Source organism: Sorex araneus, chromosome 1 (genome assembly GCF_027595985.1).
Source record: "Sorex araneus isolate mSorAra2 chromosome 1, mSorAra2.pri, whole genome shotgun sequence".
Taxonomy (NCBI): domain Eukaryota; kingdom Metazoa; phylum Chordata; class Mammalia; order Eulipotyphla; family Soricidae; genus Sorex; species Sorex araneus.
Window position 1 is genome coordinate 157,310,331 of NC_073302.1, and position 26,755 is coordinate 157,337,085.

The 26,755-nt window shown below is 40.1% G+C and overlaps 1 protein-coding gene across 1 annotated transcript in view; it reads left to right on the forward strand.

Annotated features, from left to right (window-relative positions):
- Nucleotides 1–5,653: 5,653 nt before the first annotated feature.
- Nucleotides 5,654–26,755, forward strand: part of ZFYVE16 (zinc finger FYVE-type containing 16) — a 56,601-nt gene continuing 35,499 nt past the window's right edge. The window contains exons 1-5 of the mRNA XM_055138381.1: nt 5,654–5,790; nt 15,693–15,801; nt 16,885–19,124; nt 20,839–20,935; nt 23,705–23,869. Of these exons, the coding sequence (XP_054994356.1) occupies nt 15,732–15,801; nt 16,885–19,124; nt 20,839–20,935; nt 23,705–23,869 (2,572 nt within the window). The 5' untranslated portion in view covers nt 5,654–5,790; nt 15,693–15,731. The remainder of the gene's footprint in view (nt 5,791–15,692; nt 15,802–16,884; nt 19,125–20,838; nt 20,936–23,704; nt 23,870–26,755) is intronic.

The window sequence follows — 26,755 nt, forward strand, 5'->3', positions numbered from 1 at the left end:
AAATTAACTTGTTGAGGGACGTTAGAAAAATCTCTATAGAATTCCAATCAATAAGCACTATTGTCCATTGTTCATTGATTTGCTCGAGCGGGCACCAGTAACGTCTCCATTGTGAGACTTATTGTTACTATTTTTTGGCATATTGAATGCTCCACAGGGAGCTTGCCAGGCTCTGCCGTGCAGGCAGGATACTCTTGGTAGCTTGCTGGGCTCTCTGAGAGGGACGGAGGAATCAAACCCAGGTCAGCCGCATGCAAGGCAAACGCCCTACCTGCTGTGCTATCACTCCAATCCAAAAAATAAGAAAAAATAGTAGATTAGAATGTCACTACTTTACAAACTGCAAATCAAAGAACTAATCATATGGTAATTATCTGTGATTACTTACACCACTGAACAAGAACAATATGTGAAGCACCAACCTGCATCATTCTAAGTTTCTAGATCTATCCATTGTGGCCCAGTACTTGGAGGTCACTCCCAGTGGTGTGAGCACTGGGATTATGCAGTGCCAAGAGTCAAACCTGAGCCAACAGCATTCAAAGCATGCACTCCATCCTCTGAAATATCTCCTCAGCCCAGAAATCGAGGTTTTAAGTATCACTGAGGCAATTGTGCTCCAGAAAACTGATGCCTCAGCAAAATCCATATGGTATTGATTTACCACTATGGATCTCATTTATTAATTACAATAAGAAATACTGTGACAACAACAAATACTCATTTATATTGAGTAGAAATTTTTTTTCTAAGTATTTTATTTTATTTTTTTTGCTTTTTGGGTCACACCTGGGGTTGCACAGGGGTTACTCCTGGCTCTGAACTCAGGAAACACCCCTGGTGGTGCTCAGGGGACCATATGGGATGCTGGGAATCGAACCCAGGTTGGTCACGTGCAAGGCAAACACCCTACCCACTGTGCTATTGCTCCAGCCCCACATTGAGTAGAAATTTATTTAAGATCTTTACAAGGATTATCCCATGCAATTAGTTTTATTACCAATTGACTATTGGAATATCTTGTAAGTTTCAGAAATTTGGGTCATCTTGCTAATAAGTTTCAACTTAGGTAGTCTGATTCCACAAAGCATAATTTCAACAAAAAGGGAAATTAGACTCAGGGTCACTGAACATATGATCACTGTACCATTGTATCACTGTCATCCATTGCTCATCGATTTGCTCGAGTGGGCACCAGTAACGTTTCCATTGTGAGACTTGTTACTGTTTTTGACATATCGAATATGCCATGGGGAGCTTGCCATGTTCTATGGGATACTCTTGGTAGCTTGCCAGCTCTCCGAGAGGGACAGAGGAATTGAACCCAGGTTGGTCACAAGCAAGGCAAATGCCCTACCCGCTGTTCTATCGCTCCTATATCAGAAAAAATATTTCCAGAACAAAAGGATAATGTACATGTACTGTAGAAATTTATCGTGTCTAGAACAAAAGGAAGAATGAAAAATAACATAGAAAAATGACATCTAGGTTAGAGATATAGTACAGGATAAAGGCTTTTGCCTTGCTTGCAGTCAACCCTAGTTGCATTGGTCCTATAAGCACTCTCAGGAGTGAGCCCAGAGCAGGGTGGGGAGAAGCCCCAGAGTGTGGCTTGGGTGTGGCTCCAAAATCACAACAAACAAATAAAACAAAAATAACATCTAAAAATAACATCTCTATTCTAGTCAGCTGGATGTGATCACTCAACATTTTTATGTACATCATTCCTTTTTTTTTTGTTTGTGTTTGGGCCACACCCACCTGTGCTAAGGGCTTCTTCTTTTATTTATTTGTTTTTTTTTGAATCACAATGAGAAACACAGTTACAAAGCTGTTCATGATTGGGTTTCAGTTATATAATGTTCCAACACCTGTCTTTCACCATATATTTCCTACAGCCGATGCCAGTATCCGGCAGGCATCTTTCTTTCTTCCTTCCTTCCTTTCTTTCTTTCTTTCTTTCTTTCTTTCTTTCTTTCTTTCTTTCTTTCTTTCTTTCTTTCTTTCTTTCTTTCTTTCTTTCTTTCTTTCTTTCTTTCTTTCTTTTTCTTTCTTTCTCTCTCTCTCTCTCTCTCTCTCTCTGTTTCTCTCTCATATATATCCTTTAACCTACTTTCAAGGGCTTATTCTTTGTTCTGTTCTGAGGGATCACTCCTAGTAGGCTAAGGGGACCGTAATAGGGAACCAGGAATCAAACCCCAGGTCAGCTGCTTGCAAGGCAAGTGACCTACCCACTGTACTATCATTTGACCCCCATTTTGGTATACTTTCTTCAAAATTTTACTGCATATTGTAGCTGATCTCACACTATTAAGTAATGCTAAATATATTTAGCTAGGCTCAAAGATCATTCCTGTAGCACTTGAGAAGCCATATCATCATCATCATCGTCGTCATCATCATCATCATCATCATCATCATCATCATCCCATTGATCGTTGAATTTCTCGAGTGGTCTCAGTAACGTCTCAATTTGTCCAAGCCCTGAGATTTTAGAAGCCTCTCTCTACTCATCCTTCCAACAATGCCATACTGGAGTCTCTTACAGGGTCAGGGGAATGAGACCCAGCTTGTTACTGGTTTTTGCATATTAATACACCATGGGGACCTTGCGAGGCTCTCCCATGTGGGCAGGAAACACCCAGTAGTTTGCCAAGTTCTCCCAGTAGGAGAAGTAAGCTATAAGTTATTACATGGCCGCTTCATGGCCGCGTGCTTCCGGGAGCTTGCTTTTAAGTCTCTGGACGCTGGCCGTTGACAGGATTGCACGGCGCCGGGGGCAGTCCCTGGGTATGACTGCCTAGCTACTGGGAAATGGGAAATCTGGGCAGAGCAGGCCCAGTCCCAATCCAAGCAGCCTTGGAGGTCTCAGCCCCGGGTCCCACACACCTGGGTTCTTCTGCTGATTCCTTCATGCATGAGGCTCGTCCGAACGTGTGGAGAGGGGCCTTGAGCATGGCTGTGGCTAGGCTCTGGAGGTCTTCGGCCGCTGGGAGCTCTGCTCGGGGTGGGGAGGGAAGCTGGAGCCCATCCCCTCCGAGGAGGCCCCGGGGAAGACAGCCAGGTGCACGGGCAAGAGACTCTCTGCCATATGTGGTGCAGAAATTGAACTGGGGTCAGTCCTGTGCAAGGCAAGCACCTTTAAACTCACACTGTCTCTGTGACCCAAAGTAAATTTCTTGTTGTTGTTGTTGCTATTGTTTTTCAGCAATACCAGCAATGCTCAGGGCTTACTCTTGCCTCTGAGCCTGGGGAATCAATCTAGATGGAGCTCAGGGGACCATATAGTGTGTGGTGAATGATCCCAGGTTAGCAGCGTGGAGGGCAAGTGCTCTACCCTCTGTACTATCTTTCCAGACCCCCAATGTTGAATATTTTAAGACTAAATATTTTTAAAGTTTCTTTTCTTTGTAAGCCATTAAAAATTGTTTGTGGAAAGAAATCTTCCTCTTGAGGTGAGATCAAGATGCAGAAGAGTGCATGTATGTGTGGTACAGCTGGACCCTCTATACTTTACTCTGTATGTGGACAGTATCCAGACTGCACCCATGGGCCATCGTCCGGTCCAAGGTAAAATAGAAGAAGGTGACTATTGCTGACTGTTTCAAGCCCTTTGGGGTTCTGACAACTTAAGAAGACTTTGGATGGGAAAATCCTTGGATTATAATTTATGTCAGAGGTGACCCAAGAAATCAGGGGTCCAGAGGTCACTATAAACAATTAGACAGGGTTTAAGACTGGTAGTGAGTGTAAGCTTTAAGACGCCAGCATCTAGGGCTGGAGAGATTGTACAACAGGTAGACTGTTTGCCTTGCATGAGGCACAGGGTTCAATCACTGGCATCCCATATAGTCTCTCCAGCACCATCAGGGGTAATTTTGAGTACAAAGCCAGGAGTAACCCCAGAGCTGGGTAAACCCTGAGAATCGATGGGTGTGCCATGCCCCACCCCTCCTGCAAAACAACAACAACAACAACAAAAAAACACATGCCAGTATCCATGAAAATTACTGACAGTAATGGAGTCTTTTTTTTTTTTTAAATTCTGACTGAACCTAGGTCAGCCACGTGCAAGGCATGCACCTTATCCACTGTACAACATGTTTTTTAGTTTTTGAAAGGGGGGTGGGGTGGGAAGTGGCTCACATCCCATGACGTTTTAAAGCTTTCTCCTGGCTTTGCGCTCAGCCCTGGTGGTGCTCTGGGGACCATATGGGTACTAGGGATGGAACCCAGGTCAGCTTTGTCCAAGGCAAACTCCACTGCTAAATTTTTGCTGTGGTTATTTTTCTATTCTTTTATATTCTTTTCTTGATTTTAGGAAAATCAAGATTAGAGATACTGCCAATATAGATACTGCCAATATTGCAAACCACAATGCCCAAAAGGAGAGAGGGAGAGAGAGAGAGAGAGAGAGAGAGAGAGAGAGAGAGAGAGAGAGAGAGAGAGAGAGAGAGAGAGAGAGAGAGAGAGGAGAGAGAGAGGAGAGAGAGAGAGGAGAGAGAGAGGAGAGAGAGAGGGGGGGGGAGAGGAGAGAGAGAGGAGAGAGGAGAGAGAGAGAGAGAGAGAGAGAGAGAGAGAAGCGCTTGCCACAGAGGGAGGCAGGGGTGGGGGGGTGATGGGAGGGACCCTGGGGACACTGGTGATGCTGGGAAACTACACTGGTGGAGGCATGGGTGTTGGAATACTGTATGACTGAAATCCAATAAAAAACAGCTTTGTAAGGGTCTATCTCACAGTGATTCAATAAGAAAGTTAACGAAGGATTAGATACTTCTCTTTGGAAGACCACAATCTATATAGCTATACATGCACACTTAGGAGTTAAATCTAGGTTCTCAGATTTTTTTTCATCACAAATCACATCCGGTTGCAACAGCCCTGAATAGAACTGAAGTTTTTGAAAGACCAGGATTAATTTTTTTGAGCTGGGACATTTTCTGCCAGCCAGTGACACTCTTCATCCCACACACAGAAGTCACTTTCCCCTTGAAATTTGCAGAAAACATGGTAAAAATACTGAAGCTCAGTATGCGCCAATACGGGTGGCATTTTATTTCTCCGTCCTAGTTTTCGTTTTTTTTTTTTTTTTTGTAGACAAGGGGTGGCAGATGTTCTGGGGTCATCGCCAGAAAAGCAGAACCAAAGCATGGCCAGAGCAGGGCAGGGCCTTGAGGTGGAGGAACGTCCAGTCAGCGGCAGGCCTTGAAGATTCGGGTCGAGTTAGGACTTTTTTGGTGGCAGACAGTCAAGTGAGAGGCCTTGGAAAACCAGTTTCATGCCCAACGCGAGGTTTTGGAGGCCAGCAGGGCGGGGAGGTGGCCGGGTGGGCAGCGTGGCTGGCGGCGGGGGGCGGGGCAGCTGCGTCTAGGTCGGCGAAGCGCAGAGGAAGCCGGACACGGTCTGGCGCCGACTGGCCTCGCGATCCCGGCTCTGGCGGCTGTGCAAGTGACAAGCCCGAGCTGCGGCCGCCTCGCCGCGTCCGCCGGCCCCTCAGCGCCTCCTTTCCGGCACTTCCGGTAAACAGCCCCGCGCCCCGGGGCGCCGACCCCGCGAGGCAGCGCGCAGGCGCGTCGGCAGCGGCGGAGGCCGCGAGGGCCACTCGGAGCGGGCGTGAGCGCGCCTGCGCCGGCCGCTCAGCCCAGCGCCGAGCCGCGAGGGGCGGGGGGCCGGGCGCTAACCCCGCGCCGACGTCGCTCACTCCCGGGACGCTCGGCCTGGGTCGCGCTTCAGCCTTCACTGCGGCGTCGTTGTCGAGTGCCCCCGAGAACTCCGCAGGGGTGTGGGGAGGTAAGAGCCGCCCCCCGCCCTGCTGGGGCGCCTGGACCGCGACTCGTCCCGGGTGCCCTCGCCGAGGGGGCGGGGTGGCTGCTGGACCCGTGACCCGGGTGTGGGCGCCGGCCCCGGGGCTGAGCCGAGTTCCCCAAACCCCCCCGAGCCGAGCTGGCCCCGGAACCGACACGCTCACGCCTCACGTCCCTTCGGCCGAGCCGGGAGGGTCCGCTCGGCGGCTCGTCGCCGGCTCCCACCGCGCCAACCCCCTTCCCGGGCCGCCCGGAGCGCGGGGCTCGGCCGGTGGGTGCGGCGCGGGGAGGGCCCTGGTGGGGGCGGGCGTCGGAGCCGCGGCGCGACCGGACCCTTCCCCGCACGGACGGATGCTGCGGTGCCGCCGTGGGCTCGCTCCCTTCGCCGCAAGCTCGGAGATGGCCCAACTTTCTTTTTTTCTTTCTTCTTCAGATTGTCTTCTTCTTCTTTTTCTTCTTCTTCTTTTATTTTTTACAGTGAACTGATTTGAAACACCGTGATTGCAGATTGTTAACTTCTCTCTCCAGCACTTCGGGTGTTCTTAGTTGGACTCTTTAAGGATACTAACTCACATATTCGGTTAATCGATCGTTTTCTGCGGACAAAATAGGCAGTTTGTGGCTCGAGTCCGATTTCTTGATGTATTGAAGGTTCCCCCCCCTCCTTGGTTTGGCAGAAGTTTAATGGATTGATCACGTAGAACTCTTGATATTTTTCACCTCCCCCCCTTCCTTTCCCAGATACTAAGCCGCATGTTTTGTATTTTAAAAATTAAAATATATTCAAGACTGAAGGGAAAAAAATAGCTATATTCACCATTTAAATGTAGTTGACCACAGTAAATATTTTAATTTTCACACGTTGTGTTTTCTGTGGCATTTTCTTAAGATGAGATTTCATATAATACATTTAGATGGCTAGCTTTCTTGCAAAAAAGTTATGTTTTAAGTGCTTGTTTTTTTTTGGGGGGGGGGGTCACACCCGGCTATGCACAGGGGTTACTCCTGGCTCTGCACTCAGCAATCACCCCTGACGGTGCTCAGGGGACCATATGGGATGCTGGGAATCGAATCCGGGTCGGCCGCGTGCAAGGCAAACGCCCTACCCGCTGTGCTATTGCTCCAGCCCCAGTACTTGTTTTTTAAAACTTCATAAATATAGAGCCAGAGAGATTGGGATTAAGCCCTCACTTTACATACACCCAACCTCTTTTCCGATCCCTGAGTGCTGTGGTATGACCGAAAAGCCAAACAATATTTTACTAATAAACTTCATAAGCATAACTAAGTTTTGATATGAGAAATACATGAACAAGATACATATTTTAAACATTTACATACAGATGAAGCTTATTTATCAACCCCATACATAATTATAGATCACAGTTAATTTAACCCAGTTGTCTCTCAGAAGCCCTTTTCACACTTAAAAATTGTTGATGGGGCTGGAGAGATAGTACAATGGGTAGGGCACTTGCCTCACACACAGTGGACCCAGATTTAGTGCCCTGAACTCGAGACAGTCCCCCCAGGCACCGCCAGAAGTAAACCTTGAGCATCTTTAAGTGTGACCAAAAACATAAAATTTTTTTTTTAAATTATTGAGAACCTGAACTTGAACTGAAGTAGTAGGACAGTGGGTAGGGTGCTTGCCTTGCATGCTGCTGAGCTGGGTTCAATCCCTGGCCCCTAAAGTGTGGTCCTAGAGTGCAGAGCCATGAATTAGCCCTGAGTACTGCACTGTCTGGCCCCCAAACAAAACTAAATCCCCCCTCCCCCCCGGAGGTGAGGCATTCCTGGCGGTGCTCAGGGGTTATTTCTGGCTCTTTGCCCACAGGCTGGGGCTTTCATGCAAGGCAAGCACCCTATCCACTGCACTATCTCTCCAGCCCCAAAACAAATCTAAATTCTTGAAAACGAAAAGAATACTTTGTAATTCTGCATATTAGCTATTTTAGTAATTAAAATTCAGAAAACTTTTTGAAGTTTTAAATTAAAATATCAGTAAATCCATAGTATATTAAGCATTTAAAATATTTGAATAAAAATATATTTTTAAAAAAATTGAGCGAGAAAAGTGACATTGTTTTTCTGCTTTGGGAGCTTCGGAGTGGTGGGGATTTGAGCCTCATCAGGAGGTTTGGACAGCTACTCCTGGTTCTTTGTGGGGCGACCATGTGCATCAAATGGACATCACATGGGTCTGCTTCATGCAGGGCAAGTGCCTTAACCCCTGTGTTTTCTGCCCCCCCTTTTTTTTTTAAAGTTTAATGTCTAACTAATTTATGAGAGACTGTTGGATTCTTGTATTTGTTTCTCCGTTCATTCTGGTGAAACATATTTAGAAAATCTACATTTAGATATTTGGAAAAGGCAGAATATAGCCAACCCCAAAATCTTTGGGGGACTTTGCAGGTCCTCAGACCACAGTTTGAGAAAGGTGATTTAACCTTTCATGTATTTGTGTGATTGGATTCTTTGTAACATTGTGCTGTATACATGTTTTACATTGAGTGTTTTATGTATAAGTGCTAGGATCTTTTTTTTTTCTTATTTTTGTTTTGGGTTTTGGGCCACACTCTGTGGGACTCAAGCTGGCTCTGTTCTGGGAATCATCACTCCTGGCAGAGGTGGTGGGACCATATCTGTTTTGGTGATTGAACCCTATCCTGCTGCCTGAAAGACATGTGCGTTAACTGCTATACTCTCACTTTCGCCCTGTACATTTTATATATTCCTTGAGGGACATAAACACTACTTTTGATGCCACAGAATTTCGTATTTTGTCATAATGATAGTGTCTAGGTTGTTTAAATTAATGATTTGGTGAAATATCTTTTCATATTTTCAGTTGTTTTGGTTATTTTCTTAAATTAAAAATGCTGGATCAACCCCGAACCCCACCAGGAGTGATCTGGGAGAATCAGGAGTAAGCCCTGAGCACCAGATGTGGCCCACAAACAAGCAAAATACCAGGGCAGATGTTAGGAATCTTTTTGAGAATCTCATACTTTTGTTTTCCTGTTAGGATGTACCAGTTTGCTTTCCATCATCAGCATTTGAGGTGCTTTTTTTTTAAATCATACCCTTACCTATATAAATATTTTTATTATTAAACATAGCATGTTTGTGTGTAGTAGGCAGCCAGTAGTATATGTTCTTATTCAGTTACTTTGATAGTTCATTTGACCTGTTTTCATAATCTTTATTAGTTCTCTGTTCATACTGCATTGTATATAATACAATGTCTTGTATTTTTCCAGAGCATTAAAATTTTTTTATATTGTAAAAATACTTACACTGTGATATTTGAAGAATATGATCACTGCCAGTGATCTTTGGTGGAACATGTGCTGCCAAGGGTTGATCCTAGGGTTCTCATATGTAAAACGTGCTCCAGCCCTTTGAACCATATCCCTGACGCACAGGTTGCCATTTATTTTAGAAAGGTTGCAAAACTATTTTTGTCTTTTCTAATTTATAAAACCAATGCATTTTTTATTTGTTTGTTTGCTTGTTTTTTAAAGAAGATGGAGAGAATATAGCAGATAGAGTGCTTGCTTTGTATATAACCTACCTGGGTTTGTTCTCAGCGCCACATATGGTCCCTCAAGTCCTACCAGGAATTATCCCTGAGTTCAGAACCAGGAGTAAATCATGAGCATAGATGGGTGGGGTGCCAAAAACAAAAAAGAAAGTGATATGACACTTACTTCAAAATCTGTTTTATTATATCCACTACTAGGTATTTCAATTTTTTTTATGTTCTCTTTGTTGGTATAGTGCATGTATTAGTAACTTCTTAAGAGAGAGGGATGGAAGGCAAATTGGGTGGTTCTTGTATGCCTAAAGATATTTTTGTGGTTTGTACTTGATTGATAACTGAATTAGGAATTTAAGTAGTAAATAATGTACATTTAGAATTTTAGAGATTTGGTTTCATCATTTTCTAGCTTCTGGAATTGATACTCAGAAGACTAATACCAAATATAAAAGTCTTTTGTATGGACCGGTTATTTCTCCCTGGAAACTTGTTTATTCATAAATATGTATTAAGCATATGTTATAAGACAAATACTAGTGAGAAACTTTTGACTATTTGGGTGAACAGAAATTTAAGATCTCTGCCTTTAATATAGCTTAACTTTGTGAAAGATGAGTTGTTTTAGATGGTAAACAACAGAGAAACACACAGCGTCCAAACATTGTAAAGTTAGTGCTTTAGAAAAGAAAAGTGAGCCAGATGGTGTGAGTAGTGTTAGTAAGAAGAAAGTTGTGATTGGTTTTCTGAGGACAGAATGAAAAAGGGTTAAACCAGTCAGCTGTTCTGAAATTACACAGTGAATGGCTGGGAAGTTTCTTTATGTGTTTTTTAACTCAGTGAGCCCTTGCTTGCACCTTGAAATCTTATTCTTCAGTTCTGGAGTATTTTACTTGGTAATTTATTTCCTTTTTCTTTCTCACCACTTTTTTCTTTCTTTCTTTCTTTCTTGGTAATTTATTTCCTTTTTCTTTCTCACCACTTTTTTCTTTCTACCCTTCCTTTCTTTCTTTCTTTCTTTCTTTCTTTCTTTCTTTCTTTCTTTCTTTCTTTCTTTCTTTCTTTCTTTCTTTCTTTCTTTCTTTCTTTCTTCCTTTCTTGGTAATTTATTTCCTTTTTCTTTCTCACCACTTTTTTCTTTCTACTTTCTTTCTTTCTTTCTTTCTTCCTTTCTTGGTAATTTATTTCCTTTTTCTTTCTCACCACTTTTTTCTTTCTACTTTCTTTCTTTCTTTCTCTCTCTCTTTCTTTCTTTCTTTCCTTCTTTCCTTCTTTCTCTTTCTTTCTTTCTTTCTTTCTTTCTTTCTTTCTTTCTTTCTTTCTTTCTTTCTTTCTTTCTTTCTTTCTTTCTTTCTTTCTTTCTTTCTTTCTTTCTTTCTTTCTTTCCTTCTTTCCTTCTTTCTTTCTTGTGTCTGGTAACAAACCCAGCACCTCATACATACAAAGCAAGTATTCTGCTGCTGAACTGTATTCCTGGCCCTCTTTCTGGACTTATTTTTATTTTAATATATAATCTTATTCAGTTGACTCTCTAATTTTCTGATATTTTCACCTATAGATCCATTAGAGCATGGGTTTAGGTTACTCCTCTTACTTTTTTTAAAAAAACATTCATTTTAATTTATTTATTTATATTTTGGGGGCTACACTCAGCGATGCTCAGGGGTTACACCTGACTCTGCACTCTGGAATTACTTCTGGTGGTGCTAGGGGACCATATGAGATGCCAGGGATTGGGTCTGTTGCCTGCAAGGTAAGTGCCCTACCGGTTGTACTATTGCAGCAGCCTCACTCCCCTTTCTTTTTCCATGACAAGAGAGATTCTCGGTTTACTTTCTCTTACCACTCTCTTGTCTAGAAAAAAAAAATTTTTTTTTGACCCTCTGAAAATCTTTTTCCAGTGAACAAACAAAAAAGTGCCTGCCAATTTTATTTACCCGAGGCTGCTAGCTTTTCCCTCCATTATTCCAATGGAGGTGGAAGGCAGAGGTGGTATCAGACACTTGGGATAACACTGATCTTTAACCTTCCCCACAAAGTAAAAAGCTTTCATCCCATTATCAGGCATCAGTTTACTTAATTTCGGTTCCAATATGCATGAGGGTGGTTTCAAAATTTTTTGTGAGTATCCCTGGGAAACAAACTTATCAAGAAGTAAAATGCTTATGTTTCTTTTGCCTTGAGTCTTATACACATAGCTCATTTCCAAAGGTAACACTATTTCTGTATCCGTTTCAGCAAAGTGGTTCTGTAAATTTGTAAGTGCATTTATACTCTTTGCATTCTGTATTCTATTCTGAAATAACCTGATCTAAGTAATTAAAATAATTTGCAGATATTAAGGTTTATTTTTTATGTTATAAAATCTTATGGTGTAAGTATACTTAAATATGTTATTTACCATGATGGTAGCATACAGATTATCTTTGCCACACTAAAGAACTTTACCTCTTTAACTTCTGTCTCTCAAATCACAGGCAGTCACTTCTGTTTATTTGTCTGTAATTTTAACTTTTTCAGAATGTCATATGCACTCATAGTCTGTATTTTATTAGAAGTACTTTCTTGTTACTTAGTAATAACATATATTTAAGATGCATTAATGTTTTCGTGGCTTGATAGTTTTTTTTTTCTTTTTGGTAGTTCTGGGATCAAATGCAGACCTCAGTGCAAATCAAGTAATCAAGTGTTGCACTGCAAAGCTGCATCCATAGTTTTTATAGCTTTTTTTCTTTATATTGCTGAATATTACTCCATTAGCTGGAGCTACCCACTCATTGATTGACAGACATCTTTAATACATCCATATCTTGGCAGTTGTAAATGAAACTCTTATAAATATTCGTATCTCAGTTCTTATGTGAACACAAATCTTTAAATCAGCTGAGTAAACCTACTAGGAGGATTATTGGATCATAGGGAAAGATTATATTTTGTAAGAGATTGCTTTGACTGCTTTCCAAAGTTAACTGTACCATTTTGCACTCCAACCAGAGAGCTCCTACTTAGCATCCTTGCAACATGTGGTATTGTCAGTTTTTGTAAAATTTTAACTGTTGTGGTTAATATGCAGTGGTTTCTCATGGTCCTAGTCTGCTGTTCTCTAAAGACTAGTGATGTTAACCTTTTTTTTTTTTTCAAATGTATATCACTTGTATCTTTTTTGTTGAGATGTCTGTTCAGAAATCCACTTTTTAAACTAGATTGTTTTCTGATTATTGAATGTTAAAACTCTATTGTAGATTTTAAATACTCATCTCCTTATAGGGTATGTTTTGCAAATACTATGCCCCACAGTCAAGTTAATATTGTGATTGTGACATAAGGGGTACTGGGAACCAAACTCAGGTTAGCCGCTTTTAAGGCAAGAGCTCTGCCTGCTTTACTATCTGACCCCCATAGTATACTTATTCTTTAGTTATTTTTGTCCCTTTGTCAAAGATAAGTTGACGTATTTGTGTGGATTTGTTTCTGGGCTGTTTATTCAATTCTGCTGATCATATATTTATTCTGTTGCCAAGATTATGTTTCCTTGATTGCTATAGCCTTGATCAGTCACAAAATCAGGTAGGTTACGAGTCTTCCAAATTCATTCTTCTTATTCAGTCTTGTGATAATTAAGCTAGATTCTTTTAATATACACTTTAGAATTAGTTTCTGGTGCCTACCAACTAGCTTGCGGAGATTTTGATTGGGATTGTAGTGAGTCTAGAAATCAGGTTAGGAAGAATTGACATCTTAACAGTATTCTTATCAAGAATACAGTATTTATCTTCATTTGTTTATATCTTTGAATGTGTATCAACATTTTATAATTCTTCCATGTGGATTCTGTATTTATTTTGTTAGATTTTAACTCAGGTTAAAATCACTACTTTTTGAAGTGCTATTATAAGTGTTATTTTAAAAAATTCAAATTCCAATTATTCTTTGTAAAAGTATAGGAATGCCTCTGGAATATGTTAATGTTGTATTCTTGCTATCAGTCATGCTCCTTTTTGTATTTGGGGGGCACTTTTGGAGGACTTTATATATAGGAATATTGCTATTTATTCAGCTTTGATTAAGTTGATTGAATTGAGCATGAACTCCCCGTTACTTTTTTTTTAATTGAATCACTGTGAGATACAGTTAAAAAGCCTTCATGTTGAGATTCAGCCCTACAGTGATCAAACACCCACCTCCACCAGTGCACACTTTCCACCACCAGTGTCCCCAGTATATCCCCCGCCTCCCCACCTTTCCAGTCCTCAGCTTGCCTCCATGGCAGGCAATTTCCCCAATACTCTCTCTCTACTTTGGGGCATTATGTTTTGCTTGAATCTTTCTACCACTATTCAAGCCTGCCTGCCAGGGACAGATTTCTAGATCATTTATTATCAGTTGCTCATTTTGAATATCATGGGTGCCACGGCTGCACTCTTCTGGAATCTTAGGTTGCTAGGTGGTTGGGTTCTAGAGACATGTCAGTAGGGCACTAATCCTTTTTGGGCTTCAATTGAGGGTCTCTGAACCAGGGCTGTTGGTGTGCCAAGATGGCGCCTGGAGGCACATTGTGAGGGTAGACCTATGAGCCAGCAGGGAGCCCAGGAGTGACAGCCCAGTGCCTTTGCCGCCGTGCGGCATGGAGATTTAATCCTGGAACCTGCATACCTGGGCCTTGCTTGTGGAAGCTCTTGGTCTCCAGGATTCCATCTGGAGTAGGTCAGCAGAGTGCACCTGCTCCATCTGGGGTGCCCTGGTGAAATTGGCTTGGTATGGGGCCCAGAAAGATATCTGGCTCTGTGTTGTCTTCTGGAACTCGCTTTTGTGTCTCTGGCTTTTGATCTCTTTTGATATTTTTCTTTTTCTTCTCTCTCTTTTTTTTTTCTTTTGATATTTTTCTATGGGTCTCTGAAATAAGGCCAATAAATGAGCTTGTATAGCTGAGCCGGGTGGTTTGTGGGTATGGCTCCCACATACCTAACTTTTGGCCATTTAATTTATTGCTAAATTTGGTCCCAAGTTGTTGATGTCCGGCCATAGGCACAGCGGCAGTTTTGGGGCGTCAGGATGCCTGAAGGTACAGTCAGGCCCCTGAAGCACTCACCCCGCAGGTACAGGTTGACCTGTTGGTGGTACCATACCCCCAAGGGAATTTTAATTTTAAAAAAATTAAAGAAATGGGGGCAGGAGTAGTAGCACAGCAGGTATGGCATTTGCTGTGTACGTAGTCAACCCAGGTTTTATCTCTGGCACCCCATATGGTCTCCTGAGCCAACCAGGAGTGATTCCTGAGCATTGCTGTGTGTGGCTCAACTTCACAACCCCACCCCTAAAATGTTATGTTTGTTCTTTGGGCTTTGAGAGGCCACACCAGGCAGTGCTTAGGGATCCTGTCTCTGCACTCAGGGATCATTCATGAGGGCTCAGGAGACCATATGCGATGTCGGAGATCAAACCCGGGTCTGCTGCATGCAAAGCAAGCATCCTACCTTCTGTAGTATAGCTTCATCCGCCCCCAGAGGAATTTTTTCTTTTCTTTTTGGGTCACACCTGGCGATGCACAGGGGGTTACTCCTGGCTTTGCACTCAGGAATTATTCCTGGTGGTACTCAGAGGACCATATGGGGTGCTGGGATTTGAACCCGGGTTGGCTGCATGCAAGGTAAATGCCCTACCCACTGTGCTATCCCTCCAATCCCCCCCCCCAGGAATTTTTACATAGGAAATTTTGTCATTGTAATTGGAGGCAGTTTTATTTCTTCTTTCAAAATGGTGTGCCTTTTATTTCTTTCTCTGGTTGTACTTATGTGGTGCTCATCTATACGCCCTCTAGGAGTTGCATTTCTTGGTTGTGGTGTTCACACTATTATTAGTGGTGTTTACAAGGACTCACACCCCTTTTTGTTGTGCTCACAAATACCTGACTGTAGTATGGTCAGAAACTGTGGTGCTAGAGATCGTGGAGGCAAATTTGCTAGGCACAGACAGTAAAGCTGCTAGAATCATGTGTGGCACATGTGATGGCAGTGGGGGTCAGAATCACAACCTTAGGTTAGCAGGTCAGGCTAGCCACTGAGCGATCCCCTGAGCCCTGTCATTTTTAGTTTTCTTTTTTAAAGTCTTCTTTAACCATGAGTTATTTAGATGTTTTGAAATATGTAATTGTTTACGTATCATTTGTTATTAGAGTTGGCTTGTCATTTTGTTTATGTAGAGTCAATTTCCCCAACTAAATTATATGTTCCTCAAAGCAGTACTCTTACATGTTACTTGTGTTTATTTCCTATGTTCCACAGAATGTAGTTGATAATATAATATTTATGTTACGGACTTAAATGAACTTCATACTCTTTATTTTCTAGGTATATAAGAAGTAAATTCTGACAAAGTCTACAAGTAGGATGGATAGTTATTTTAAAGCAGCAGTCAGTGACTTGGACAAGCTCCTTGATGATTTTGAACAGAATCCAGGTTTGTTATTATTTAATTATTTTTAGTGGAGGGGCAGAGCTTAGTGACTGCTCCTGTGCTCCTGCTCCATGCTCAGGAATAACCTCTGGCAGTGATTGGGAAATTCTTTATGATATTGGGTATTAAACCAGGTTTGACTACATGCAAGGCCAGTGCTTTACCACTGCGCCCACCCCCATACTTTCTCTAGAGCCCCAAGTTTTTAATTTTTGTTGCCAATAAAATTTTAAAATGTTTGTAATTTAATTACCTCAAATATTAAGTGCTGTTAGCAAAATTTGATTTCAGTTTTGGTCATATGGTTATCTTCAAAGAAGAGTTCATTAATTTAATTATATTATTATTATTACAATGCCAGGGATCAAATCCAGGAACTCTCAAGACATGTACTCTACCTCTAAGCCATATCCCTAATGCATATTAGTTATTTTTATGTTGAATTGAACAAGTATAATTAGAAGTAAGGAGAGTAGAAGTTTCTCTTCAAGTTCAATTTTAGACTAAAGAAAGGTCTTTAAAGCTAACCAATGCCAACTAAAAACTATTTGAGAGCTCTACATAAATTGATATTTTATTACGATGAGAGATGGTATTTTCCTCATATTAGAATAAAGTCTAGATATTTGAGCGCAGAGGAAAGAAATTATATTGTTTTCAGCTCCTCCGTAGTCAGGTTTTTATAGTGCAACTGAATTATTTTGAATGGGATATTTATCACTTTATGGCAACTATATTCAAACATTAAAAGCTAATGTTTCACATGCAAATTAAAGTAATTTGAAAGTTGCTACCTTTGTGGGGGTGTGGGGGTGGGAGCGGTCACGCCTGGTGATGTACAGGGCTTATTCCTGGCTCTTACTCCAAGCCCACCCCAGTGATTTTTGAGGGCCTCCAGGACCACAGTGCATCCAGGGATGCTGGTGTTGGTAGGATGCAGTGCCAGGTATTGAACCAAGGTGGGGCACACAGTGACTGAGTATGCACCCTAACTACTATACTATGTCATGACCCCCTGAAGACTTAATATTTTGGAATATTTTGCTTTTGTGTGACGTTAATAACATGTATCTCTGTTCTTATTAGATGAACAAGATTATCTTCAACATGCACAAAATGCATATGGTTCTAACCACTGCTCAGTTTCTTCAGAGTTGATTTCCTTAAAACTGACTTCTGTGTTACCGAAAGATCAACAGTGCATTAGTTGTACCTCATCAGAAACATGCCGTGAAACAGATAAGACGAATGAAAAAAAATTTGAAGGACTAACTTCAATTCAGAATGAAAAAAATGTAACAGGACTTGATCTCCTTTCTTCTGTGGATAGTGGCACTTCAGATGAAATCCAGCCTTTATATATGGGGCGATGTAGTAAGCCTGTCTGTGATCTGATAAGTGACATGGGTAACTTAGTTCATATAACTAATAGTGAAGAAGATATTAAAAAATTACCAGATGATTTTAAGTCTAGCTCAGATTCTTTGATTGGAATGGATCTATCTACGGTCTCAGAAACTCTTAGTATTTCTTCAGTAGACCATGATAAAAATGCTGTCAAAGAGGAAAAAAATAATACAGATTCTGAATTACAGAATAGACAAATCAGTGCAATTAAAGACTTGGGTATAAAAGTTGCACTCTCAGATTCATGTAACGACACTGGAAAAGACAATGTAAGGGATAATTTATCTTTGATTTCTAATCAGTTAGAGTCAGTGGTTGATTTTAACCTGCCATCTGCTTTTACTCAACAAAGTTGTAAAAAATTTGATGCCAAAGACAATCTACAGCCCATGAACCAGACATGTGAAATAAAAGCTGATGACTGTTTGGTAAAAGAAGTAATAGATGGGACAGTCATGGAGCCCATTGAGTGTTTAAAAGAAGGAGGAAGCACAAGTGCATTACCTTGTAATCTTGTACAAGGTGAAGATTTATATTTATGTGATCCAAATTCAAGAGATGAAAATATCAAATTACCTGACTTCTCCTCTCAAGATAACAGGACTGCTATGTTTGAAAAACAGTCAGCAAAAGAAGACTCGAGGAATTTAGATCTTAAAGATGTAATTCAAGATTCCTCTTCAACTTCACATATTTCAAGTAAAGATAACTGTTCCTCATTGTCCTGTCTGCCAGTACCTGGGTCTTTGTGTAGTGAATCATTAGTTGAAAGTAAAGCACATGATGATTGTTTACCACAGAATGAACTCAGAGATAGTGTGCAAAATACAGCAACTGTGCATGAAGACACACAGAAGTCTGTGGTTCTGGGTGGTGGGCTGTTGAAAGAGACAGATCTTTTGAAACAGGAACAGTGTGATAACATTGTTCTTCAGCCATTAATTGAAAAGATGGACGAAGGAAAGGTTGGTGCTGATGAGAAGGTAATCAGGGTTGGGTCTTTAGATTACCCCAATACCACTTCTAGAGCTGCAGAGTCTGAAATGGAACTTTTAGGTGCTAGTGCCCCAGAACCTCCTGATTGTTGTGAAGGTCTCACTTTTTCAAGCAGTATTGATGGACAAGATTTAGATTACTTTAATATTGATGAAGGCATGAAAAGTGGCGCACTAATTAGTGATGCTGAACTTGATGCCTTTCTGACTGAACAGTATCTTCAGACCAGTAACATAAAGTCATTTGAAGAAAATATAAATGACTCAAAAACTCAAATGAATAAACTAGACATTAATGACCTAGATGAAGGAAACAATAATAATATATATTTTAATACAGAAGCAGGAGCTACTGGGGGAAGTCCTTGTATTAATATATGTGAGACAGTTGAGAAAGAAAATGTGACAGAAAATGGTGGTCTTTCTTTAGGGAAAAAAAGTACAGTTTTTGTTGAACAAAATTTATCTAGCAGTAAATCTGAAGTTACAAATGAAGTATCAGTCTTTGATGTCAACAATCAATCTGATCATGTTGGAGGGGCCAGACCTAAGCAGTTATTTAACATTCCATCAAGAACAAGGAGTATAAAGGAATCAAGTAAGCCAGATGTTCCAAATACGCCTGAAAGTGAACCTACCATGGCAAATACTGTTACACCAACCTCTAATACTATCGATTCTACAGCTGATCTTTCGGTTAACTTCAACTCTAATTACATTGATATAGAAGGTAACTTTGAAGGTGGATCCAGATTGGTAACAGGGAATGAAGAGTCTCTACCTGCAAGGACTTGCCAAGAAGGTCTGGTTTTGGGCCAGAAACAACCTTCTTGGGTTCCAGATTCAGAAGCTCCAAACTGTATGAACTGCCAAGTCAAATTTACTTTTACCAAACGACGACACCACTGTCGAGCATGTGGCAAAGTAAGTTTTAAAAAATTTTTTAAATTCTTTCATTCTTTTGAGACATTTCACATGAAATGTGAGCTAAAACTAGATGAATAAAAGATGTAATCAGTTTAAGCATCATCAGAATTCATAAAGCATAGAATGCTTGAGAGTTGGCCAAATGTCACATTGTGAACAGTATTTAATACTTGGAAATTAAGAATATTAATTACTATTTTTTTTTATGTGAAATCTAAGCCTACTGTTCTTAACTCTCTAACATTAACATGATTTGTTCCAAATTTAGCCAGTTTCCTCTTTTTACTTTAACATCAGAAACATTCTGCGTATGGTGTGGTCAATCCAGGGAAATAATTGGGTTGAATAATTATGTTCATGTTTAGAACATGATGGAAGTTAACCTCAGTTGTGTCCTGTTGTAATCACCTGTAGCGGTAACAATCCCCCACCCATGCCACCCCCATCCCCCAGTGCTCGGAATCACACTCAAGTCTCGTACACACAAGGCATGTACGCTTTACCATGGAGACATGCTCTCCTCTCCGCCCAACATTTACTTTTTTTTTTCAATTCAGCATTAAAAAAAAATTTATTGGGAGGCAGGAGCAATAGTATAGTGCATAGGGCACTTGCGTTGTGCATGGCTGACCTGGATTGGATCTCCAGCATCCCACATGGCCCCTCAAGTACTGCCAGGCATAATTTCTGAGTGCAGAGCTAGGAGTAACCCCTGAGCATTGATGGTTGTGACCTGAAAACAAAACAAAACTACAAAATTACTTCTTGGCACAGACCCTACTTTCTTTCTTTTTTTTTCTTTCTCTTTAGACCCTACTTTCTTTTAGAAAATAAAAGGTAATTTTTTTATAAGAGTTTTTTTTTTTGTTATTATTATTTTTATGTGATTGGTCCATACTTGGCACTGCTCAGAGGTTACTCCTGGCTCAGCATTTAGGGATTACAACTGGTGGTGCTCAGGGAACCTTGTGGGATGCAAGGGCCAGTGCCTTACCCACTGAACTATTGCTCTGGCCTTTCCCCCCCCCCCAGTTTTTGTTTATTTATTTATTTGTTTTTGCTTTTTGAGTCACACAGGGCAGTTCTGGCTCTGCACTTAGGAATCACTCCTGGCGGTGCTGGGCGACCATATCAAATGCTGGGAATCGAACCCGGGTCAGCTGTGTGCAAGGCAAATGCCCTACCCGCTGTACTATCACTCCAGTTCCTCTTTTTATTTTAGTTTCAAAAGCCATAAAAAGCTTTCCAAATTACAGGCTTATTCATTTAAAATTTTTGTTCTTGGGGCTGAATCGATAGCACAGCGGGTAGGGCATTTGCCTTGCACGAGGCCGACCTGGCTTCAATTCCCAGCATCCCATATGGTCCCCTGAGCACCGCCAGGAGTAATTTCTGAGTGCAGAGCCAGAGTAACTCCTGTGCATCGCCTGGTGTGACCCCAAAAAAAAGCAAAAAGAAATAATGTAAAATTTCTGTTCTTTTCCAATGAAATCATTGACAGAAATTCTTGTGAGAGATAAGATTTTACATTGCAGAAACTTAATACAATCATATTAATAATTATGATTGTGCTTATTAGATAAAATATATAATTAGAAAATTGTAGGGCATTTTGGTTATTTCTATTTTAGGTCTCCTTTCTCCTCCCCACTACCTTTAGTATATATAACTATGCTGATGACAAAACCAAATTTGATATTGTATTTTACAGGTATTCTGTGGTGTCTGTTGTAATAGGAAATGTAAACTGCAGTATCTAGAAAAGGAAGCAAGAGTATGTGTAGTCTGCTATGAAACTATTAGTAAAGGTGAGTCTTATGTTACATGGTCTTCCAGTAATTAAGAATATATCTTTTTTTTAAAATAAACTTGATTGTGACAAAGATAAACTTCTTTATTTTCTAAAGGCGAGGACCTAGTGTTGACTTATCTGACTTAGTTGGGACATTCCAAGGCTTGGTTTCTCTTCTTTTTGTTCCACTCACAATTAATGCTACCAAAGTGGAAAGGAAGCATTCAGTTTCTGGAGTGGCAGTTCATTAACTTTTAACAGGTACCAAGTCCCTTAAATGCTGCATTTCGTTTGTGTATTTGTTTTTTCATTATCATTATCATCTCATCATAACCTAAACATTTATAGAATACTGGCCAGTGAATAATATTCAGCCTTATATTCTAATAGCATAAGGCAAAATAATAGTTCCTGCCCTTTAAAAAATTACAACTTAAATTGGGAAGAAAAGTTATGGTAATTTTAATAAATTTACTGGACTCCCATTTGTTTGTTTGGGGGCTTCACACGATCATGTGTGAAGGATTGCTCTTGGCTTTGCATTCAGGAATCCTGGTGGTGCTTAGGGAGCCATATAGGATGCTAGAGATGCACAGGTGCATGCAAGGCAAGTGCCCTACCCACTGTCCTATAGCTTTGGCATCAGGACTCCATTATAATTCACATTTTTTTTTTTATCATATTCTTTTCCCTCCTTATCTCAATAATTTTATTGGTCTAAGGGGAATCATATGTTAAAAAGGAAATTTTAAAACTGCATTTGTTTGTTTCCCATTGTTTCTTTGGCTCCCTGGTTAACTACCATTATCCACATTGATCTTAGTGGTCTTATTTGATTTCTCAGAGTTTTGTGTGTGTGTGGGGGGGTTTTTTTTGTTTGTTTGTTTTTTATTTTTTTGGTTCAGATACTTGTTTGTTCTTGAGTGCTTCTTGGCATCTTGATAGATTTGTCAACAGTTTATTTCTGAAAAATAATTTTCAGATCTTTTAAAGACCAGGCTGTGTATTAGCTCAGACCCTGCTTCCTGGTAGTCAGAATATATAATAATAATAATTTGTTTTTCTCTTTTGAGTGAAGATAAATTTTTTTTCAGCAGTTCTCCAAAATTTTGATGTGAGTCTATTAGCCTGAGGTAAGCTTTTTACTCCCTGCTATTTACCTCTGCTCTGGAAGATGATAGCTGTAAATCTTTTGAATGTTTCCTTATTTCTACTATTGTTTATGAAAAGGTTAGTTTAAATGCTGATGCTTTTTATTTTTCTCAGGCTGTTTCAATAGCCTGGAAAATAACTGCTGTTACTGTTAGGAAGGGTGGTCTGCTAGAATTCAGAAATGTTAGAGCAAGTTCCCACATAATTGTCTCTCCCACTAAAAACCCATGAAGAACTGAAACAGTATTTGAGTTGATGGGTTGCATTTTTGGGATGAGGTTTAAAATCTATTCTGACCTGTAAGAATCCAGGAGGTGAAGAGATACAGTCATCAGAGCGGTTCAGTTAGGATACTGAGATCAGGCTTTGACTTACTAAAGAAAATATTATGAAATGGATTTGTTTAAATAAGGGGAGAAAGATGACTCAAGGGTTATAAGACAAGCTTCATGAAGATTTTAAAAAATGTAAATTGATTAGGGAGTGTCGACAATGAGGAAGTTGCCCTGAAACTAAATTTCAAAGAGCAATACATGTTAGTAGCAGTAGGAGATTTGGGGAAGGTTGCACCTTAATTTTAAACCCAGAATAAGCCTTTAGATTTCATTTGGCCATTTCATGTGAGTGCTGTCATTCAGTGTCACTTAAGGGGAATTATTTAGTAGTGACATCATTTATTCCTATTCAGATTTTAGAAATGTTAAAGGGTAAATAGCCACTGCTGGCCCATACTATTTGGATGAAAAATCATCTTGCAGTATTCAGACACTATTCTGCAGCTTGGAGCTCCAGCTGAGAATAAAATAGACTCTTTGATTTTGTGGAACTTAAGATTTTATTGAGCCTCTGAATGTGTGAGACAGATAGTAAGTGAAGAAAATATGAGATCAGATGGTTCCGTCCTAAACAAAAATATTTTAAAATGTCAGGCATAATAACACCGGTGATAAGAGTGTATTTTGTAAAATTATTATTGTATTTTAGGTTACAAGATTTTATTTTAATAGCGGTCAGGAGAAGGTTTTATGATAATATATGAGTAGAGACTTGAAGGAAGTAAGAGAATCAAGCTACATGAATATATATGGGAAGAAAATTCCAGACATAGAGAACAATAAGTGAAAACGCAAAATTAAGGGGATTGCTTGCTTGACTTGTTCAAGAATAAGGAGTTCTAGATGGCCAATTTCTAATGAGTGAGTGGATAGATATAAGGTCAACTGGGAAGGCAGAAAGGCAATGATGGAGACTATATATGATTTTTTTAAAAATGTGACGTTATGAGCTATTGTAACAACTTAGCCAGTAGAGGATTTTAAACAGAAGAAACGATGTGTTGTTTATAAAAATAATCACTGAAACTATGCTGGAAGTAGACTTAAGATACAGGGCAAAAGTCATATTAAGTAGCAATTCATTTCATTGGTATACATCAATCATGCCAATATAAAATTGTAATAATCGGTAGCTTATACTGAAGTAGAATGATGCCAACTGAAGTAATATTTGCCAAGTGTTAACTTCTTTCTCTTGGTTAGCAGTGATTTCTTTCTTTGCATAATTTGAAAAATAGATCATAATTTTGTTTGACATTCAAGACATCTGAGATTTTAATATTCTTTTCCTTTTATAGCTCAGGCATTTGAAAGGATGATGAGTCCAACTGGTTCTAATCTTAAATCTAATCATTCTGATGAATGTGATGCTATTATTCAGCCTCTTGAGGAGACTCAAACATCCAGTAATCCTTCACCTACAGCTTTGCCAACCTCAGTGCTTAAACAGCCTACTGTTGAAGGTAACTAGAAGAGATTTATCAGGGGGCCTGAGAGATAGTATGGTGGTTAAGTTAGTAACTTTGCGTTTGACCAACCCTGGTTTGGTCCCCTGTATCCCTGAGCACAGAGCCAGGACTAAGCCTTGAATACTGCTGGCTGTGACCCACAACCCCTTGCCCCCTCACCCCTCAAAAAAGCTCCTCCCAAAATAGAACATTTCAAGTTTAGGGGGTCAGAGCTATATCAGGTAAGGTGTTTGTACAGAGCTGATTGATGTTTAATACCTGGCACCCCATTTGGCTCTCTGACCCCTGCCTGGAGTGATTCTTGAACACACAGCCTGGAATAAACCCTGAGTACCACCAGATATAGCTCAAAAACTGAAGAATAAATAAAATTTTAAAATTTTTTTATATCAAGTATTTGACAACATCTAGTGAAGAAAGAGAAACCAGACAACTTACAGAAAGGCTTTTATACTGGGGACAGATTATACATGTCTATTGGAAGGGCAGAGAACAAAAGGAATGCTCAAGTGACCCGGATTTCACCACATTGTGGAGAAAGGGAGTAGTATTAGAACCGATGAGTCACCAGGAAGTACTTGGTTCTCAGTGTTGACATTGGGTTGGGTACCATGTGGATAATACCGTTATTTCTGGAGGGATACCAGGTGGCAAGTGTTGGAATTATCACTGTCTTAATAAGACTGATGTTCAGATAACTGTTAACTGAGGGAGTGTTCTAGTGTTGTTGAAAATCATGGAACGTGCAGCTGTATGTCTAGTAGTGATGCTGTTTGTGGTCCCTGGCAGGTTTTATAAACAGAATTCCTTTTCCTACCTGTTGTTTCCTACCATTGCCTACCACTGGCTGAAAGTCACTGACCAGTGCCAACTATTAAGGTACTCTAGAAGCTTCCCTTTCTAGACTTTTTGCCTGGACTCAAAAGAATACCATATAGGATGAACTTGAGAGACAAATCCAGAAGACATAGCTCAGTGATAGAATGTAACAAATCTGTTGTTAAATGTATACTTTACCTCCACAGAATGTAACAAATCTGTTGTTAAATGTATACTTTACCTCGATGAAAAGTGGTTTTCATGGCTGGGGCACAGCAGGTAGGGCGTTTGCCTAGCACACAGCCGACCCAGATTCAATTCCCAGCATCCCATATGGTCCCCCAAGCATCACCAGGAGTAATTCCTGACTACAGAGCCAGGAGTAATCCCTGAGCATCACTGGGTGTGGCCCCAAAAGAAAAGTGGTTTTCAACTCTACTTTTAAATGTTTCAACACTTGAGTAAAGCATATGTTAAGCATATGTAAATTTTTTGTGGAGTAAAAACAGGTTTTATCTGGAATTTGGAAAAGGGAGTGGGGGAGACATGTATGCTTACCAACTATTTAAAAACAATAGTTGTTAGTTTACTGTTGTCCGAGAGCAAATATATTTCTACTTTGTATGATTTGATAGGTTATTTTGGATCTGGGAATGCTATTATGATTCTCTTACATAGAAAATTTTTCAGCATTTTCAGAACCCAGAGATTACCTACAAAGTAATACTAAGTGCTTTTGAAAGACTTGAAAATTTCTATTCTTTATCATGCTGGAAAATAATTGTTTATGTCAGTTTAAGGCAAATTTAAATACTTTTTACATTAGTTTGGTTTTTGCCATCTCTTAATACCTGTTTCATGTTTATCATTACAATTTAAAGGAGATTCAGTTGCAATATTAATGCTCTAAAGAGATTAATTTACTTTTGAAAGTTACTATTTTATTATATTGACACCCTAAGTTATTTTTCAAGTGTATGATGCTTAACAAATAAGAGGAATGCCTGATTTAATGTCTACCCACCTTTCAAAATATGTATAATTCCAATTTCTTCAGTATTATCTGTACTATGTTTTAGAAGGTAGATAATATTTTTGATTTTTTTTTTTCTTTCTTCTTTTTTTTTTCCTTTTTGGGTCACATCCAGCGATGCTCAGGGGTTACTCCTGGTTCTGAGTTCAGGAATTATTCTTGGCCCTGGTTAAGCGACCACGTGGGATGCCAAGGATTAAACTTGGTTCGGCCACATGCAAGGCAAATGCCCTAACCACTATGCCATCATTCCGGCTCCCTATTTTTGATTTTTATGTTCTTAAAATCTGGCCTCTCAGGTGCTGGAGCGATAGCACAATGGGTAGGGCGTTTGCCTTGCACGAGACTGACCTGGGTATGATTCCCAGCATCCCACATGGTCCCCTGAGCACCACCTGGAGTTAATTCCTGAGTGCATGAGCCAGGAGTAACCCCTGTGCAGTGCCAGCTGTGACCCAAAAAGCCAAAAAAGAACAAAACAAAACCCTGGCCTCAGCTTATATAACTTCCTTTACATAGTTTATAATAAAATATAGCAAATATTTGTGTTGGTATCTAGTTGTATTTTATAAATTTGGGAGAAATTATGAGTATTAATGAAGTTTAGTGTCTACAGGCTAGAACAAAAGTGTTATTTTTGTTGCTGTTAGAAATAAGATGCCTTCGATGCACAAGTGATCCCTAATTTTCTTTACATTTGTTTTGTCCCTTTTTTTTTTGTTTTCATGATTTTCCTTACTGTTTGCCATGTCTGTTCCATTACAATTCTGAAACACCTACTACTCATTATGTCTTGTTTCTTAAATTTTTTTGTGTTCACACTAAAAAAAATCTTGCCTCAATAATGTAGGTTTTAATACTGGCCTTTACCCTGCCCCAACCTATAAAATTGTCCCTTAACCTTAAGAAGAGATTAAAGGGATCAGAGTGATAGTACAGCAGGTAGGATATTTGCCTTGTATGTGGCTAACCTGGGTTCAATCCCCAGCACTACATATCATTCCCTGAACCCTGTTAGGAGTGATCCC